The sequence below is a fragment of the Lepidochelys kempii genome, chromosome 2, assembly GCF_965140285.1.
Source record: "Lepidochelys kempii isolate rLepKem1 chromosome 2, rLepKem1.hap1, whole genome shotgun sequence".
Classification (NCBI taxonomy): Eukaryota; Metazoa; Chordata; order Testudines; family Cheloniidae; genus Lepidochelys; species Lepidochelys kempii.
In genome coordinates, this window is record NC_136381.1 from 134327670 (window position 1) to 134347817 (window position 20148).

Genomic DNA, 20148 nt, shown 5'->3' on the forward strand with positions numbered 1-20148 from the left:
AGTGCATTACCTCTTTCTATCTTGAATTAGTCTTAACTAAGGTAAGAAAAAATTATGTCGGGTTCTGGTTTTAGCTTCTCCATCAAGAACAAACACCATATGACAAGATGTGTAGTCACATTGGTTAATGCACTACTGGAAGATACTTGGATATTATGGCAATGAGTGCTGGAGAGAATTAAAAAAATCTCCAAAAATGTATCCATGTTGGGAAGTTATGGGATTTGGTGCAATAGATTTTTCAGGGAACCCTAATGAGTGGCAAGGCAAGGATGCTGCAGGTGCATTGACAGAACTTGGTGGACTAACTTGCACACTGGTTGCCTGGACTCTGCTCTCCTTTAGGTATTGTCATTCAGCAGAAGACACATTTACTTTGAATTTTTAAGAAGTAATCAACAGTGAGTTGTTTGAAGTTTTGATACATGAAAAAGCAAATCTGATCTTGACATACTAGGAGTGAAATTCACTAACGTGCACAAGGATGCATTCGTCTTGTGTTGGCCTTAAGCTCCACTTAAGCCTCTGGAGCCAGATCAAAAGTCAGTAGGACTAACTTCTGTTGACTCCAATGGGCTTTGCATCAGGCCCATGGTGCTTTGTTCCCTCTATGTGAATGAAATACATAAACACAACATGTTCTGAATGCAATTTTAAGATACTTTTAATCACAAATGAACTCCTCTCTCTCTCTCTCTTCTCTCTGTGTAAACCTTTCAAGGATAAACCCAAAGGAAGCATGTTGAGTCATGATTTCTGATATTTGGACTGTGTGTGTGTGTGTTATCTATATTACCTTTAAACAAGATTCCTGTTTAACATATCCATTCATGCATTTGGTAGGTCTACAAATTATTCTGTTTGTTTACTACTGCACTACTTCTCTTATTATCACTGAACAGCAGATTGAGTATGGTGACTGACAGACTATGATGCCCCTGAGTAATATCCCAGAGCAGGAATCTTTCTTAACCTTGTTTTATGAACTCGAGATTGCATATGGTAATCTTGAGCTGCATCAGATAGGGACACCTTGCTTGTGATTATCTTGCAGTTCAGACGGATTTTAAAAATGACATGACACGAAAAATTCTATTGAAAGAGATTTGATCAATTCTGTTCACTTACACACCTATAGCCATATTTGAAGGAAGAAGCATTTGGCTTCTGTCAGTCATGAGCTCGAGGTTGCCTGCTGCATAGCAGTATTGAGAAGTTAACAAAATGTAACAGTGAAAGAAGTATTTTAATGGGACTCCAACTAATCTAGGATTAAGCTCTATCGCATCATTTTAAAAGATGCATTTTTTGAAAAAAAAATGCATTCTCTTTTTTCTGATGGACTATTCATCTTACATCAAGTAAAACTTAAAATCAACCAAGACGCTTGTAGCTGTGTATAATAGGAAGTGAGCATATTCAGAAGCATTTATTTGGATTTAAAATGGCATTAGCATATGACAGAGTTTATATTCTGCTTATGCATAGCATATAAAGTATTTCCTGTTCACTCACTATCTCTAAACTCTCATGGAGCTCTGTATCACACGTGAGTGTTTATAGCAAAATATCTCTAGGGTCAGATTCAAATATCCTGACTGATGCTGAGTAGCACTTTATACTGGTACTCATTGTGAATGTGGGTAGCTGAATCCTGACCACAGTGATTTTGATTTGCCCTCAAATAATCATCTTTTTCCTCTGAATATGTAGATTGTGGATGCCAGGCTGTCAGAGCTAAATATGAAGAATTAGTCTAAATAAACTATCAATCTTTACACCTTTATTTTTTTTAAATTATTTAACTTTTATTACTGTTGCACCATTTATACAATTACATATAATTTCAATGCATCCATTGTACATTTTGTTTTTCATTTGTTTTCCAATGAGTGGTGTGTGGTGTCTGTGACACAGAATGGAAGAGAAACTGGAACTGCAATGAACGCAGACTTTTTCATTTCCACTGACCAATAAACAGAACTACAGGTGCACCCAACCACAGACATGCATTAACTCGTCATGAGAAATCTAGGTAGGCTAAGTAGGATGAGAATGCTGTTTACTCCCAAAAATATTTGGAGAGGAAGAAGAATTGGAGGATTGGCATTGAGAAAAATGTGGACAGCTAAGTGGGTTTGTCTGAAAGTTGGCATTCATCCACTGCATAAAAAATATATCAAAATAAGAAAGGGTGTAAATAAAAAAAAAAAACCCACAGAAAATGCTGCTTTCATAAAGATCTGATTGCCTTGGCACAAGCCCAGCGGGCAGAATCAAATGCACCACTCCCAAACCCCATTACAGAACGAAAAAAAGATTTTGATACATTGGTGGAGTGCATTTACAGCAGTTCAGATACAAAAGATGCGCTGTACTTTCAGACATCCATATTTTTAAATCCTGGCAGAAAGTATATTAGATATTTCCCCACAAAAATACTATTTGGATTCTTCCCCCCCCCCCTCCCTTGTTCCCTCCCAACTTGATGGGACATCCTTTTTTTTTTTTTTTTTTTTTTCCCCTGGGCAATACATATTATTTCAGATCTGAAACAAGTTAGTATAGCTGAAAAAATTAAAAAAAAAAAAAAAAAAAAAAAGGAAAAAAAAAAGACAGGTTGTTTTAAGTGGTTAATTTCACCAGGCTGTCCAATTTAATCTTGCACTGCTATGGTTTGATCCGAATTAGTCGCTGGAACTTCAGAAGATTTCGCTTCCTCTGGTGGGGCTGCAGGCGCTGAAGCCTTGGGAGTAGAACTAGGTGCTTCTGTTGCTGCCGGGGTCTCCTTGGAAGAAGGTGCAGCCTCGCTGCTGCTAGGTTTTGAGTCTGAAGCTGGGGCCACATCACTTTTAGTTTCTTGGGCTGCAGGTGCTGCGGGAGCCTCAGTCTTTTTGGCTTCCCCTTCCTCTTTGCTCTTGTCATCTGCTTTACTAGTAGCTGTGGCTTCTGAAGGCTGGGAAACTTTTGCATCATTGCTGGGCTCAGAAGTTTTAGATGCTTCACTACTGGCAGCAGGAGCAGAGGCTGAAGTCTGTTCCTCTTGCTTAGGTGCCAGTTGTTCATTGTTCTTCTGTGGCTCCACTTTTGCGTCGACAACAGCCTCTGGCTTCTCTGGTTCAGATTTCTGGACTTCTTCCTGGCTCACGGCTTTTTCTTTTTCCCCTTCTTTGTCTTCTGTCTTATTGGCAGCAACCTGGGACTCTTTATCACCCTTCTCCTCCTTGTTGTTCTCCTTCACTTCTCCGGTCTCTGTGGTTTGCTGGGCATCCTCATTCTGTTTTGGAGTCTCCTCTTCCTCGGTAGCTGCTCCCTCAGCCTTCTTGTCCTTGTCTTTAGCTTTTTCATCATTTACATTGTACCCCTTCTTCTTCTTGCTAAGTTTGCCTCCCATGTTTGGAGTTCTGCAAAAAGGAAAAAAAAGATGGTTACCAAAAACCTCTACCTCGCCTCCCCAAAGCTAAATTACTTACTACTTCTCACACCAGCAGCTGGAAAGTTTGGGTGCTGCCTATTCCAGCAGAGAATGCAGTAACTTGATCAGTGATTAGCTACTGAACACAATGATCTACGAGAGTGCCAAACACCTATCAGGTCACTACCTGCCCTGCCCAAGAGGCCCTGCAATACTTGGGCCACCAGATCCTTAAATCATCACCCCATGAATTCAAGAAGAATCAGCTGCTAGTGCTAGTTACCCCTCCACCTTCCAATTTCTGTCAAGAGGAATTGAAAAGGGAGGAAGAGGAAGCATGCAACTCTATCTTTTATGTCTCGGAAAGGTATTCAAAGGGAATAAAAGAAGAAGAGCTCAGGAGTACCATTCAAGTTAGACAAATACTAAATTTGAATCCTTACAAAGCCTAGCTGCTGTATCCATCTCTGGCTATCACAAAAATCGACTATAACTCATTCCCTAAGAAAACTTGTTAAGGATTTACTTGTCCCCAGAAATGCTTTTAGAGGCCTTGAGAATAAAAGTGGTCACTGCTTCTCAGTGATTGAAGTGAATCTATCACATACAAAGCAACTTAACAGCACTGATCCATACTAGGGGTGCTTGGTGTAACAAAAAACACCAACAAGTAGTGCATGTTCAGTAGCCAGATTTCAAATGTTAATAACTCAGCTATTTATATTTTGATGCAGAGCTAAGACCGCAGGCCAAGTTTTACCCTAAAATTTATTTTATTTTTTACAGCCAAGCTATAAACTGATTCAAACTGTTTTAGAATGAAAGTGCTGACCCAACTAACAGTGACACTGAATGGATTTATATTTTCCCTAACATAAAAGGCTGCATATACTTCACAACAATGTCCAGTGCCTTACATAGCTCATTCCCACTAAGGCGGCAGATTGCCCACTGGGTGTGTATGCACAGAGGACAAAAATGTGCACCCAAATTCAAGTTTGATTAAGTGGACATGTCCATTAGGTTCAAAATTAAAATGGAATCAAGAATCAGGAAGGACTTTGGAATAAAGACTTACCTGGCTTATTGTGCAACTTATCCTGTCGTTCCTTCATATTGCAGCACATATGGTATGTAACAATCTCCCACTGTTTTAATTCAGTCACATAAGGAACCTTATGAGCTGCAATACTTGGGCACAGCAGGTTGAGTTAAGAAACAGCAATACTGACAACCTGAAATACAGCAAGGCTATTACAGCTCTTCTAATAGAGAGAAATAAACCCAGTGTGGGGACTTTTTACATGCAGGTTTATATATACTACACAATGTAATATAATCTATTTAATATGTTTAAAATGTTATACCTCTTTCTTCTAGCTTCTTGCCAAGATTTTTAGATGTACTAGGAATTGGATCCCTAACCTGAGTCACCTTAAAGAGACTCAACTTTCAGAATCCCCAAGTCCCCACCCTTAGTCAGGCCCCTTTAAAATATGCCTCAAGCTGGACATGCAAAAGCGAAGACACCCAACATCACTCATCATTTCTGAAAATCTTGGCTTCTGTCAATAGGTGTGTATATCTGTATTTGATGTGAGGATTTGTAGCTCCTTGGTAAGGAGTAAAGACTCAAGTCTTAGCTAACAAGATCTTTAATCCTGAACTGTACATTGAAACACAAATTTGGTCTGGTTAAAACAAAGGAGAGTGAAAGGTGATGTCATTACTAATAGGCCCCCGACTTGAAAATCCACACTTCTGTCTGAAAAATATTTACCCACTATTGTTACCAGTAGTACTACTATTGCAACCTGGAGATCATCATAAATGAAAGGTTAGAGGCGGGAAATTCTCACTTTCAGTTTTATATTTAGAAGACAGTGAACAATCAACTGTACTGTCAAATATATGTTCCCTTTCAGAGTTTCCTCTGTAGAGTCAAATTACTAAGTTTCCCTTGTTTGGGTGGTTCTTTCACACAGCTATAGGGAGAAAAAAAATATGAAATTTTTTGTATCTTTACATTCACAGTTATTAGAGAAAGTCAGGGGCAGATATAATATCAGGAATTACTCTTAAGCCATTTTTAAAAAGTGACTAGCTTTCAAGTTGACTATGTCCCTTTAACGTCTTAGTCTTCCTGAAATTCCTTTTACAAAAATCTAATTTAATTTGCACCACCTACACTCTGTTTGTATCTCTCCTAGCTTGGGAAATGAAGACAACCTAGAAAAAAATGAAAGTGAAACTGACTAGTCAAATTCTACAATAGCGCAATCCTGCAATGTTTATATTGTAAAGACTGCAAAATGTTGTTTCCTTGACATCTTTCTATTAGTATTTTACGGCAAACACAAATCTAATTTTAGGGCAGAAGTTGAACTGTGAGTGTCCCTTTAAGATACAACAGCACTCTATATCAAATTTTACTAAAATAGTGATATCAACTGGGGCAGGAGGGGAGGGGGGAGAGAAATAATCCATTCCATCCTTCTGCATGGTGGCCAAGATACCCATCATACACTCAAGTTACACACCATCTGGTGATGTTCTACCTATTTCCTATCAGATTTTGAAATGCAACCCCCATTAATGAGTACATTACTTGACAAGTAGCACTAATGTGCCATTTCAGTCCTCATTTCTTTGGATTAGCATATTACCACTGATCGCGATGGAGACCATTTGTTTTCAGCAGCCTGGACAAGGGACCTTTCTGCAGAGGTAGATTTCCTGCTGCTGTATCAACAAGGCATATGCATAGTCTAACAGTGGCTCCCCTGCATATGTTCAATTGAAATTGGAAATTATGATCGACAGTGACCTTCCAGGTCTCAAGCCTCAAACAGGAGAGTAATCACAAGGAAACTATTTATGTGGTAATGGGGAAATGTGGAGTCCTGCAATGGTAATGGATCTTAAAAGCCTTATGCTCAGAAATAATATGCTATTCTCAAAATGATTGAAAGGTGAACCACTGTAAAAGGGATTCTAACCCTAGGTGAACGATACTGGAGGATTTCGAGGACTACTTTTGTTGAAGGAAGTTCAACCTCTTAGTTATTTAAAGAAAGGCCAAGGACTTTGTTTGCTGTCTAATATCATGGCCTCCCCAATTCTCACTATTAGTCTAGTCCATTGATTTCAACTCCAGCACTTCTTATAGGAACAAAAGGCGGTTTACACACTCGTACAACTGGTGAGCTTCAGAGGGTTTCTGCAATTCAGCAGGAAGAGAGATTTATACCAGAGCTGTGTGCACTTTCGGATTTCCAATCCCTAACTAAGCCTCTATTTGTTTTCCAATACTAATGCCCAAATATCATGAGCCTAATTTTATTTGCTGCGCCTTCTGTATTTTTCCAGATTTTACTATAACATGTATGGCAATTCACCAACCTTGCTTTTTTAATATAAATTATTTTGCTCTGAATACTACTAGTCACAAATGCTCTAGGGTAGAGGTCCTTCAAGAAGTAGAAATACAACTTAAAAGAGAAATGCATGCTCAAGAACCTATGAAATAGATTTTATTTGTTCTGATGCATTTTCTGTATGACTCCTGTGCCCCAGATTTACCTGAAGTCATTTGGTATTATGTATTAGTACTGAAAGGTGGGGGAAAGATGTACAAACTATTTTCAGCTCTATTTATAGATGCTTAAGAGTTAAAAATGGACTGCTACTTTCTAGCCTTGAGAATAAGGTAACCAAGGCAGACAAGGGTTTTTAAAAAAAAAGACAGACCACTCTGGAACTTGTAGGCCAGCTTATCTGACAACTGTTTCCTAAGCTAGTAGGTGTTGCTACCAGTCATGCAATAACTATCATTTACTTAACTGAAAGTGCTGCATGAAGAAGATCACTCATCCTCTCAGTAAGTTTTCCAATTGCCTGGTTTCTATTCACGTTATAACCAAATGGACTGTTGCTTTTCCTCTCCTGGCTTATCAGGCTATAACGCAAAATGAGGACATAGGACCCATCAGTGCTACCAAGGACGTATATTTGTGCTGTAGGTAAAGATGGGATTTGATGTTCTTCTCCCCAACCCATCCTACCTTCCAGTCAATCTCTCTTTCTCTCTCTGATTTCCTCCTCCAGAAGCGGGTCCTTATTTCTGTTACCACTGTCTGAAGTGGGTGCTATCATCCTCAGAACCCTTACCACCAGTTCTAGTCATGCTTCAGAGAAGGCTCTCAGTATCTAGTGTAAAGAATCCTGGGGTCCACCAGACACAAAGGACTCCTACTGCAAATAACAGAATATTAAAAGTTTGGAGCAGGAACCAGATGGGAAGAAACTTAGGAAGCAGAATTCAAGACTGGTCTGTTCGTAAGAGACTACAGCAGTCACAAGCACTAGTACAGAGCCCATGATGTCTGGTGCCATGTAACCATGTGTCTAATGTATATAAAAGGTTTCCTCTTGAGACCATTCCCATAGAGTATTGTACTATTGAAGGGTCAAATACCAGCTTTAATATCCACATTTGGGTCAATTCAAACCAAAGGCAAAAAAGATTCCTTAAACATACCCAAAATATTTATAATATTTATTCCAAACATTACCTCAGATCTTAAATTTAATAACATAACAAGGTTTGCTTTATTTTTGGCCTCCACACAGAGTTCCTTCTGCTATGAGAGAGAAAAGGAGGAGAAAAGACTCATTTATGGAAATAACGCTGGTTTTAGTGATGTAGTCTCATTACGAGAACCAGGAGCAAGAGATAGCCCTTTGTACTGGTATTGTTTTCATGGTTAGGTAAAGAAAATGGTGAATGTTCAGAGTCACATTCATAGCATCCATTGACCTAAGTGGGGGCTATGGGTGCTCAGTGCTGCTGAAAGTCTGGCCACTTATGCAATTCCTAAATGTGGGTTTGAGTGCCTAAATTTAGGCAACCAGGTTCAAAAATCTAGGCCCAACTGACTACGCTGAAAAATGTGCCACATGACATTATAGAAAGAAAAAACGTAATCTATTTTAAAGAATAATCTATTAAATCATGTTGACTCAAAGATCAAAGCCATCCCAAATGAAAGGTGAGAGAAAGCTGATGCACATGTACAGGTAGAGGCCTTTGCCCTGCACTTTCCAGTGTGCCAACTGTGTAACCCATTTGGTTTTGTTTAATTTTCCAATTTCAGAAGAATGAGAAAAATATGGAGAGCTACATTCAATGCAAGTAAGTTTATTATGGTGTACTTCTATTGTGGTGGCATCCACAATAAGCTAAACACGGTCTATGTATCAGGGAAGATAGTCCTTGAAGAGTTTACAAATCTACAGTGGTTAATATCATAACTGCTTGAGCTACAGTTGATAGATATGGGCTTCAAAATCCATATTTGGATCAAAACACTCCCAAAACTTTGAGGGGAACACAAAATCCAAAGTTTAGTTTTGGAACTGTCTCTAGCTGTTGCCAATTGACTGTGGTGAAATTTTAATTTGTGTAATCAAACACTCTCAAAGAGAAGGCCAGTTTGTATTGTTGTGAAGAGGTCCCCTGAATTTCGAGGCTGTGCTCTTCCATTGCTGGAGAGAAACAGGAAAAGCAAAGTGGTATATTGGTTGTTTCTGTATGTGTAGCTAACAGCAATGATTTTCTGAGGTTCCAAAGCAGTAGTTCAGCCAAGTAGAATGAACTAAAAGACTTACAAGCTGCAATGGAGATAAAAAGCATTTCAATCCATTCAGAATTATTTCACTGGAGTGTTCATCCAAAGGTAGAGGAAACATTAAGAAAGAAAAAACAGCCCATACGCAGATATTATAATGAAGATGTTCTAAAAGAAGATCAGTATATATGTATAGGCTTTATTCAACTCCTAAAAGCTTCTTGGGCCAGACTTTTAAAAATCTGGGACCTTGTCCTCTGCATTAAAAGTATTCACCCTGAAGTTTTCTATCACTCCCAGAAAGTAGCACCAGAATTAAGTATCCTTCAGTTTATTTTTTTTAAAAAATCACACACACACACACACACACACACTCTACATCAGTGGTTCCCAAACTAGGGGTGCCACCTGTTCACGGAAAGCCCCTGGTGGGCCGGGCCAGGCCAGTTTGTTTATCTGCTGCATCCGCAGGTTGGGCCGATCGCAGCTCCCACTGGTCACGGTTTGCCGTCCCAGGCCAATAGGGTCTGCGGGAAGCTGTGGCCAGCACGTCCCTCGGCCCGCACTGCTTCTCGCAGCCCCCATTGGCTGAGAACGGCGAACCGCCGCCACTGGGAGCTGCGATCAGCTGAACCTGCAGATGCGGCAGGTAAATAAAGCAGCCTGGCCTACCAGGGGCTTTCCCTGAACAACCAGTGCCCCTAGTTTGGGAACCACTGCACTACCACTGTCAAACACTCCCCCATGATGGAATATACATGATTAGCTGGATGCCTAGGATGACAGCATCACAAAATGTTAAATCTAAGATCATGGATTACAGTAATGTATTCACAGAATAGAATTAAAAAATTCAACTGGTCTTTAAATAGGCCAATATAACAGACGCTGGAAAAAAGTACAGTATAAAAATCTGACTGCAGTTTTAAAGAGTCATAATTAAATTGTGCCTCTATAATGAAATTGCATCCTTCTGAAAAAAGTCAATAGAACTAGCTCTTTATATAACTAGCTGTCTAAGGGTTTCATCTATAAAAGTTATTACTTCCTGTATACACATACATATTTTATATAAAGCATCATTTAGTAAAAGCCTTCACATTGCAGCAAAGGGTCAGATCATTTAATAAGGGATCAAACTAGGACTGACCATTAGCAACATCCTTAACAGAGAGAACTGTACATTTCCAGGATGGATGGAAGGCTAGAAAGACTCCAGGCTGGAAAGGTTATGACCCCATAAACTAAGAGTCTGCTTCTGAGAAGAAACTACGCACCCAGAGTTCCCACTCAACTTCAGTGGGAGTGTGTGGTGCTCAGCATTGCCAAAAATTAAGCCCCAAACCCCACTTCAGGAAAGCACTTAAGAATATACTTAAATCCCATTGAAGTCCATGGGACTTAAGCATGTGCTTAAGTAACTGAGGCCTAAACTAGCACATTTGGCATACCGTAAAAGAATGGAAGTAAGCTTCAAGAGATTTGGAGGAAGTAACAGGTCAGTCTCAGTCATACCAACTACAAAAATCAGCTGCCAAGCTACCTCAGCATCAGCTACTTCCCATCTCATTCCCAGCTTTAAGTACTGTACAACAAAAGTCTATAATTCAAAGCAGAGTTTCAACATTGCAAAATAAATAGATAGGTACCCTTCCCGCCGGTTACCCAGCTGACTGCCATTTAATAAAGGCATTGCAACAAACTGTAAGTAATCAAACATTGATGGAGCAAGTAATTCAATGACTTGCTGTACTCATGTTTTTAGAAAAAGCCACAGATGTTTAACATAGAAAAGTGTGCGTATTAAGAACTTAGTTCTAGTGTTTCAAGCATTTAGTCAAGTAGAGTTACATATACATTTAGGGCCAGATTTTCACGAGTACCTCAGCACCCAACAGCTCCCACTAAACAATGGATGCTGCACACTTTTGGAAATTGGGATTCTGATGGTCTACTTCCATTGCAATAGAAAAAAAAAATTTACTAACGTGTGGTTTCACCAGGTATACAACAAAACCTAGGTAAAAGTACCAATGAGTCTTTTTGAAATTCCCACCACCACCACTAGTACAGGGAGGTGAAGTGGCTAGTCCAAAGTCAACAGAAGTCTGTCAGACTCCCAGTTCTGATCCTTAGCCAAAAGCCAGTGGTTCCCCGCCCAATCACCCTTATGCTAACCCTGACCTAACGGCTTAACGTGATGGACATGGAAAAGGGGGCCCTAGCTCAAATTCAGGCTTCTTAAGACAAAGAAATTAAGCGGCTTTGGGAAATTTTAGTTGTCAAAGTCTGGAGGTATATGACCAAATTATGCTCGGATTTATTTCATATGTACATCAATTAATAAATCATCAGTGGAGTTAATTACATGGATGTAACAGAACAGAAGGTGGCCAGCAGTCTCCAGATGCCTCAAATTGTTCAATTTAAGTCCTTAAAATCTAGCAATTGCATTTGTTTATTGCAGTAGGAAATAGGATAATAAAATGAGAGATTCTTGACTCTGGCCATCATTGAGTAAAGGGTCAGCCTGTTTCTTATACTGACCACAAAGATCTTTTTTGCACTTCCTCAGTCTGCATACACTCCTGCCACTGGTACTCTCTCCCCTCTTCCTCATGGGCACTGTTTCAAAAACGTCATGAATTTCCAGGTCTGGAAAGGAACTGTATAGTAAAGAGGAGATATCCCTTAAAATACAAAAGCAGTGGTCACCTAATTTCCCACGTGCCATACTAAGCAGATATAGGCCATCTTTTGTTCCTTATTGAAGCTGACATTGTTTGTTTGTTTTTTCCCATGTGCAAGCCAACGTGGCACTACCAGCAGGTAGTATCTCAAGACTAGGTGTTTAGCTCTCAGATGGATACATTTCACTCTTACTTCTCTCCTTGTTGTCTTCCCCCGTAATTTTTAAAAATACAGCTCCCATTAATTCTTGAAGGTAATTTAGTATTCCACTAGCCCCCAGACTGACACACTGCAATACATTTAATTTCTTCTGAAAAATACCAACAGAATAGCCAGTGCAGGGTCATGTAATCCCTTGCAGATTATGGAAAAGGCTGTGTGAGGATTTATTTGGATATGGCCAAAAAGATTCTGTTAAGAGCTATTCTAAATTCATGGAGATGTTATTACTACCAGACAAAAGCAGGGTGACAATGACCCATATAAAAAAATTACAATATGTAAGAAATGTAATATCAGAAGTTCTGATTCTTGAAACTCTGCATTTGACAGTTGGGGGCTATTGTCAATAATTTGCCAAGTTCTATTAGTCCAAACACATCATCTCTTCATATAACAATATCCACAAGGTATTGAATAACCAGTCCAACTAGGAATGGACAATTATAGCTAGAACCAAAATAAAAAACCCACACACGTGGCAAAACTATCAGTATTGTGAGAACAAGTCAAAAAGGAAAAAAAATGCATGAGATATTGCCTAGATTTACTTGAAATACTTAATCTCAGATAGTTGTTGATACAGTAATGAAAAATAGGTGAGGAATCTATTATTCAAAGAACAGAGATGAAACTCTGTCTCAGGGCCAGCAGATTCATTAAAAACACTAGACTTGCCAAAATGACCAAATCTAATTAGCACCAAACTGAAATCACATGTAATCTGCTTGAATGAGTCATGTTCATCGCCATGTCTGGAGGAAGCCAGCCAGCTAGAGAGTATTCAGATAAAATATAATTGATCAACTAAATGACTGAAATATTTCAAGATATACTGATCATGTGTGTTACTTCTATATTAAGCGTTGGAGTGGAATTAAATTGGTTAAATATACATATGTATTTCAGATTACAGTAGCCTTGGCTCAAATAGCAATATTCTTCAAGCCTTGCTAATAGGTTGTTCTGCTCCATGTAACATGGCTTGTTGGCCTAATGCTGCAAGGTCGTTTAGTTTTCCCCAACATCGTTCACATTTCAGGAGGCATTTTAATGCAACAGCTGAATATTGTAGCCCGTATGTTCACTGAAGACATAATATCCTTGACATCTGACACTCAAACTATTTTGGTCTTAGGAGAAGCCATAGAAACAAGCATGTTTGATTCTATCAGAGGAAACCAAAAGCTCAAGGTGTTTGATTTTGTGGTTTCATATTATTTGTCACCTTGTATGCAAGTCATATTAGCGTGGTACTGTACAGCCTGGGCCCTGTTTACTCTGATCACATCATTTTTTGCAGAATCCACAACTTGTTGTAGAACCCATCATTTTTTACTATAGCTTATTTTTTGGACCAGGACCAAATTGTGATAGATGTTACAAAAATAATAAAAAACAATCCCTGCCTCAAAGAGCTTAAAATCCAAGTATAAAACAAAAACAGAAGGATTACAGAGGGGTAAAATGAAGCAATGAGACTATATTGGTCAGCATGATACACAGTGGTCTTGAGAAAAAGGTTATGTTTCTACCTTATGGTCGCAAAGAAAACCTTGAATACATGAACACAGTGTAAACCAATGTGCCTTCCTGAGCTCACAGGCACCCTGAAACAGCTCTGCTAGGTGTGAATTGCTGCATTAACCTCCCTGCATTTTCTACAACAGAGAAATCCTCTTTAAATGTCACCATTGTTAACTATTGCATTACTGTGGATTTTAAACAAAATTAACTAATGTGTTTGCCATGCAATCCCAGACTGCCTCCAGTGACTCTCCATGTGCCAAAAATGCACCAACTGTCCCCTGCGTAACTGCCAAAGACTCCAGTTTCCTCCCCCATAATTTCCACAAGGCAGTTCTGAATTGTCCACACAAGATTTGGCACATGGAAAACTGTAAAGTGAAGGAACAGCACAAGACAATGCTGTTCATGGGCTGAACTATGCATCTTCATGTTTAGTTCATTCAAAACTTCCCTTTTTAATTTAAAACAAGCATCCACAGAATTTTCAGTTTGCTACATCAGGGTGCTGCAGAATTTAGGAAACTTGCTACACAATGGAGGTCCAGCTTGCCATCAGCTATGCCAGACCTTGGCTACAGTACTGGATGTTTCAGGTTACGGGATCATTTTCTTTTGTCAGCTTCCAATAAAAGGGCCTTTTGCACCAAATTAAACATTGCAAAAAGGTATTGCAAAACGTCAGTCTGTCCCAGACCAGAGATCTTAATCACATCATTGTTCACAACTAGAAGCAAGGGTTATCCTTCTTTTCAGAGGATTTTAATAGAAATAGATTTTACAAGAAAACCTTTCTGAAAAAAAAAATTATCAGGTCTTTAACTAAAACAACAGCCAGAAATTGGCACATTCCTTTTGCATACTAATTACAAGCTGCCATATTGGTTTGTTTAGGGTGCATTTCTCTCCAAGAAATATTTTTCATAATTTCACAACATTGGCCAAAATTTTCAAACATTGATGCCCAATATTAGGCACCTAAATCTGTATTTGGACTCCTAAATAGAAATGGCCTGGTTTTCAGAGGTGCTGAACACCCACAGCTCCCAATATGGGTCAGATCCAAAGAATTTTCAAAATTAGTTGTGAAAAATAGAGCTTGTCAGAAAAATTCCAATGAAACAGTTTTTTTCTATTTGCTGATTTGTCAAAATCAAAACATTCCACGGAGACAGATTTCAACAAAGTTCCTTTGGAAACCAGACAGGGTTCCAGGCTAGCTTCCATTTATGGCCAAACTGTCTCTCTAATACTTCATATGCAATCCAAATTACTAGCTAAAGAAATATTTAAGATAACAAGAGCCTCAGTCCTTTGGGACAATTCCATCTTCACAAGTATTCTATTCATATTGTGTGCCTCCAATATATCCTGAGCCCATATTTATTGACACATCTATAATATGTGCTTGCCAATCTTATCTTCTGGATGTCTGAAATTTGGCACCCAAAATCACTAGTCGCTTTTGAAAATATAAGGCTCGGGTCCAGGCGGCAGCCAGAGCAGAACAGGAAGATACGGGATGCGGCACTGGGGAGGAACAGAGATGTGGCGGAGACCTCAGTTCTTGAGGGTCTCCTCAGAGCACTCTGGTGCCTCTGTGTGCTGGAAAATGAGGGCAGCACTTTCAGCACACACTGCCCACATTTCTCTACCCTCATCCTGAGCAACCGACGTGCAGTCTTAACTCAGCCCACAAATACAAAACATGAGCTTTTTAAAAAGGTTATGTTAACAACCCTTCCCTCAAAAGAATGTATGTTTTGGGATCTAGGTAATTTACTGTTATATCCCTTTAATGTTTCTCACTTACAACTATATGTAACTTTATGTATTTTCTAGCTAGGCCATTCTACTTTCTGGATCAGTTTAAGGAGAGTCCTTGGAATATAAACTTTGGCACATTACTGTAAAGTAATCATTTCATTTTTTCCTCCTCAAATTTCAAGGGGGAAAATTAGTTGTGGAATATAATTTTAGATTTTCAAAGTAATTATTAAGTTCTTACAGAGACTTTTCCTTTCCGACTACAGTCTGCTCTCATACAATGCTGATTACCTGAAAATGTCATGTGAGCACACGATAGGGAGATGGAGACAGTAACTGGGAATAGGATTACAAAGAGGTAGTGAATACTTGCAATAGCTCCCAAACTCTCCAGACTATATTTTTTCTTCTCGCTTGTGCATGGTTTTAGAGGGTTTTCCCTCAACTCTCCCATTTCCCTGGTTCTTGTCACGCAGACAGCAAGCAGCAAAAGACCAGAAGTTCGAAGAACAGACAATGCAATGTTTATTGGGGTTAGTTTCCAAGCAAGCATATTTTGAAGCCCTTCACACCAGTCGGGCTTATCTCTATATGCTGACAGAGTCTATTCCCCAGTGTCCCCCCTCCCAGCTCTGACACCGCAGAGCATTTACCCTGTGTCCCCCCTCCCAGCTCTGACACCGCAGAGCATTTACCCCGTGTCCCCTTCCCAGCTCTGACGCCGCAGAACCTTGCCTGTGTTCCTGTTCCCCATTTCTGACCTTAGCAAACATGATTCCACTTTCCCTTCTTCCCACTTCCTGTTTGACCCCAGTTTATATAGTAATATTCTCAGCTATTCCTTAACCAATCCTTTTACTGAAATTTAACTAACCAATCCTAACATATTGTAACTTAATTCTCTAACCAATTATATCCCACTACACCAATTAACTTACACCTAGCAAAATGTATTAGACAGCAGACAGAAACTATTAGACAGCAGACAGATTAACAATAGAAAAGTAGGGACCATAAAGATAAAATATACAGAAATGAGGGTTTCACGACCACAACCACTGATAAGTGATTTCTCGCCAGACAGGATGCTTCCCAGACTAAGAACAAGGCCGGACTATCCTAGTGAGAGAAGGCCCATATACAGTTGGACTGTGATTTTGATTCTTTGTTTTTATACCCCTGTAACCAGCTAAGTGATAAAAATGCATCTGAGTTCTTAAAGTATAGGCCTTTACAGGCAGGCCTGAATATCTATATTCTAAGACATGGCACTCCCATTGCAGCCAGTGGGAGCCACATGTGTATCCACAGGCAGAATCTGACTCAGATTCTATTACAAATCAGCACTCCCGACTCCAGCATATGGACATCATAGCTGTACCACAGAGAAAGAGGGGAAAAGATGTGGGAAAAGGACGGTTCTTAGACACCTACCTTCATGTGAATGCTCTTCACCCATGAACACAAAATGGAGGAGTTTTAAATAATTAAAACAGATGCAATGTCACAGAATTAAGCCATGTCCCTCTTCCAGTTAATATGGGATTATTAATAATTATCCCAAATAATTGATTTAATTATTGGAATATGCTCTGCCTTAGTCCTCAGAGACCATTAAGCTAATCAATAGCTCACACAAGCTAACCTTTGTCCTTAAATAATAGTTTCTTAGGAAGGCAGGATATATTTAAGTCTTCAGAATGAGGCTATATATCATGCTATTTACACATACACGCACAACACTGTTTTGTGCTTCATGTGCATCCGTGTTCAAATTTACACCTCTGCAGAGGGCTAGCACAAAGCCGATGCACCATTAAGTGGTACTTTAACCATACAGTGGGACTTTTATGCTATACAGACTCTGAAGAGGCTTACATTTCATTTTTGGAATAAAATCCTTAGCGCCTTTTAGGCCTGTCTTCAGTACAAAATTTTATGCCAGAATGCAGTGATGAATTAGGTGTACACAAGGCATGTTCTGCATTACATAAAACTACTTGCAGTTAAGCCCTACTGTGATCTGGATCGAATCATAAGTAGTATACATGATGCTGAATACTACTCAGCTTTGTGACAACATCATCAAGGATCAGCATCATATTAGTTCCTCAACTCTACACAGTTGCATTCTAATAAAGTTTTGAAAGACAAGGCCAAAGGTACTGAGAAAGATGCAAGTCAGAACATTTTAAGTTATTAAGATTTTTGAAAAAAAGTTTTACATTTATGTTTCCCAGCAATTATTTGAGCTGTTTCCAGTCTGCACTTCAGTTTGGCAGGGTCAGTTATATTAAGCTAGTCTATTTGGTGCATTTCATATCTGGTTCTCATACATGTTTGTGTATTTCCAGCACCGCAGAAAAAAAAATCCTGTTTCCATTTTTTAGATTTTGATTCACATTGAGTTTTGAAAAATTTTACAAAACCTAAATTTTGCCTCTCAAACTACCATACTTACCAGTGTCACTTTAGAACACTGGAGGAGATTTTCAAAGGAACAAAAGGAAGGAAGGTACCTAAATACCACCAAATTTCAATGGGAGTTAAACACCTAACTGCAAATTCTCCCCATTATCTGTTTTAGATAGTCATTTTAGAGAAGATTCCGTATGCATTTCCCTAAGCTTGTTTAGAATGGACTCTGAATGGCAAAGCAGAAATTGTTGTACTGAGCAGTGTACTGCTTCACGTTTCTCATGCCTCCCACTCAAGGCAGCAAGAGATCCAGCATCATGGATCCACCAAAACATCCCTCCTGATCAATTGTATTTGTGGGCATTGACACAATTGTGGGCCTGCTCTGTTATAGGCAGACTGGGGATCAGGAAAGTGATAGTAAATGGTGACTCCTGTTCCTCCATCCTTCTGTTTCATTTAGCAGTAGAGAGATGAAAGGAGAGAAAATTAGTTCTGGGTGAGCTGTTTTGGGGCAAAAAAGTATGCTTCCTGTGATGGAAAAACAGCCTGCCACCAGCAAAAAGAGTACACAGCACTACAGAAATAATACCCACAAACAACTAGCCTATTCACTGCAATTATCTAGGGGGACCGGACGACCTGTTTTTAAGAGACAGTCCTGTATTTAAGCCCTCTTCCAGGTATCCCAACCAGTGGTGAGTCAGGGGTGGGGGGTGTCAACGATGCGGGTGGGTGTGCAAGGCTGGTGGCAGGAAGCTGCGGCATGTGGGGCCAGGGGGCTCCCTGAGCTTGTCCGTCAGCACAGCCCCCCACCCCCCATCCTGTTTCCCGCCAATGCTGGCTGCGTGCTGCGAACTGCAGCAGCTGGTCAGTGGGAGCAGGTGGCGGACTCTGGCTGGGAAGACAACACCAGGTACTGGGGAAGGTGGGCCTGTTCTGGGGACCCAGCGGAGCTAGGAGGGAGGAGAGCGCCAGGCAGGGAGGGTTTGATCGGTCGGTCACCCCTTGGCCCCCATGTGTGAGAGAGGGGTATAGATGTGTGTAGGGTTGTCTGGTGTCCTTTTCGACTGAAAAGTCCAGTCAAAAAGGGCACCTGACAGCGTCCGGTCAGAAACAGTGACTGGACACCCAAAATCCGGTTGTCGCCTGCAGGGGCACCGGAACAGTTGGGGCCAGGCTGACTGGCAGGGAGATACTGTGTAGGGATCATGGCACCAAGCCAGCAGCGGGAGGCAGCAAGCAGCCCTGCCCACCCTCTTTGCTTCCCCCAGTGCGCACCCACACTGGAGTCTTCCTTGCCGCCTCCTCCATCGGCAGCAGCAGCAGAAGGTATGGGCAGCGAGAGCGCTGTCCCCCCCCCGACTCCCACTGCTGCTACTGTCCCGCCGCCCCCCACTCTCCCAGGCAGCACCCCCACCATATCCCCACCAGCTCCCACCTTGCACAGGTGAGTAGATGGGGCACAGCTCGCTCACCCCCCCCCCACTCCACTCACTTGATGTGCCCCCTGCACAGTGCCTGGGGCAGCCCACAGGGAAGGGGGTCCCTGCTCAGACCTGGCAGGAGGATCCCTGCTCCCCCAGGCAGAAGGGCTAGGCTGGCACCACGGCAGGGGAAGTGGGCTGCAAGCAGCATTTTCACTGCACGTGGGCGGGCAGTGGGGGTGGGGAAGGGGCTTGGAGGACGAGCCCCATACGCAGGCAGGCAGCTGGGAGAGCTTGGACCAGGACTGTGAGGGGGAAGCGGGGTACAGGTGGGTGGGCGGGCGGGCAAGTTCAGGCTGGCTCCGGGCACCAGTGGGAAGGGGGATCTCAGGCTGGTCCCACGTGGGCAGGAGGCAGGAAAGGCTTAGGCCAGCCCCATATGCAGGGTGGGAGGGCAAGGATGGCCTCAGGCAGCCCCATATGTGGGAGGGGCTGGGGGGTACTGTGGAGAGGCTGAGGGACCTCAGCCCAGGCCTGTGGGTGGGTGGCAGGAAGGGCTGGGCGTGTCCCGTTTTCCCTTTGGGAAAATATGGTCACCCTATTTACATCCAGTTTAAGCACTGAGATCAACACTTCCCACACTGGGAGCCTAAAGTTAGATATGATTCATGTGCATAAAGCTGAGCCAATATTTCCAAATGTGGATGCCTAATAGCCGCACACTGCTTCTGTGTAAATTAAAGAAGTGAGCCAATTTATAGGAATGAAAAATAGGACCATTTTAGAAGCCCCCTAACCCAAACACATAATTTGCATTTGTCCCAAGTACTACTTGGAGATTCTAAGAAGGGTGTTTCTAATCTTGGAGGACTGGCAGTAACTTGCAATTTGCATTTAAAGCAGAACAAAAATCCCTTGTATTTAAGTGATTGCATTACTCTCCAGATTTGGCCCACTAACTCTTCATAGGGCAATTTTAATCCTGCTAGGATAACAGCTTCTAACTTTTTCAGCTGAAACATTTTAAAATGTTTCTTTCTGGAAAATTTGCCTT

At 40.9% G+C, this 20148-nt stretch overlaps 1 protein-coding gene across 7 annotated transcripts in view; it reads right to left on the reverse strand.

Annotated features, from left to right (window-relative positions):
• Positions 1–1784: 1784 nt before the first annotated feature.
• BASP1 (brain abundant membrane attached signal protein 1) overlaps positions 1785–20148 on the reverse strand; it is a 72427-nt gene continuing 54063 nt past the window's right edge. For 4 of the 7 annotated variants that reach the window (XM_073332284.2, XM_073332283.2, XM_073332285.2 and 1 more), the window contains one exon: positions 1786–3404. In XM_073332284.2, coding sequence (XP_073188385.1) covers positions 2657–3394 — 738 coding nt within the window. In that variant the 5' untranslated portion in view covers positions 3395–3404 and the 3' untranslated portion in view covers positions 1786–2656. The other 3 variants (XM_073332286.2, XR_012157372.2, XM_073332281.2) reach the window with 3 other exon arrangements.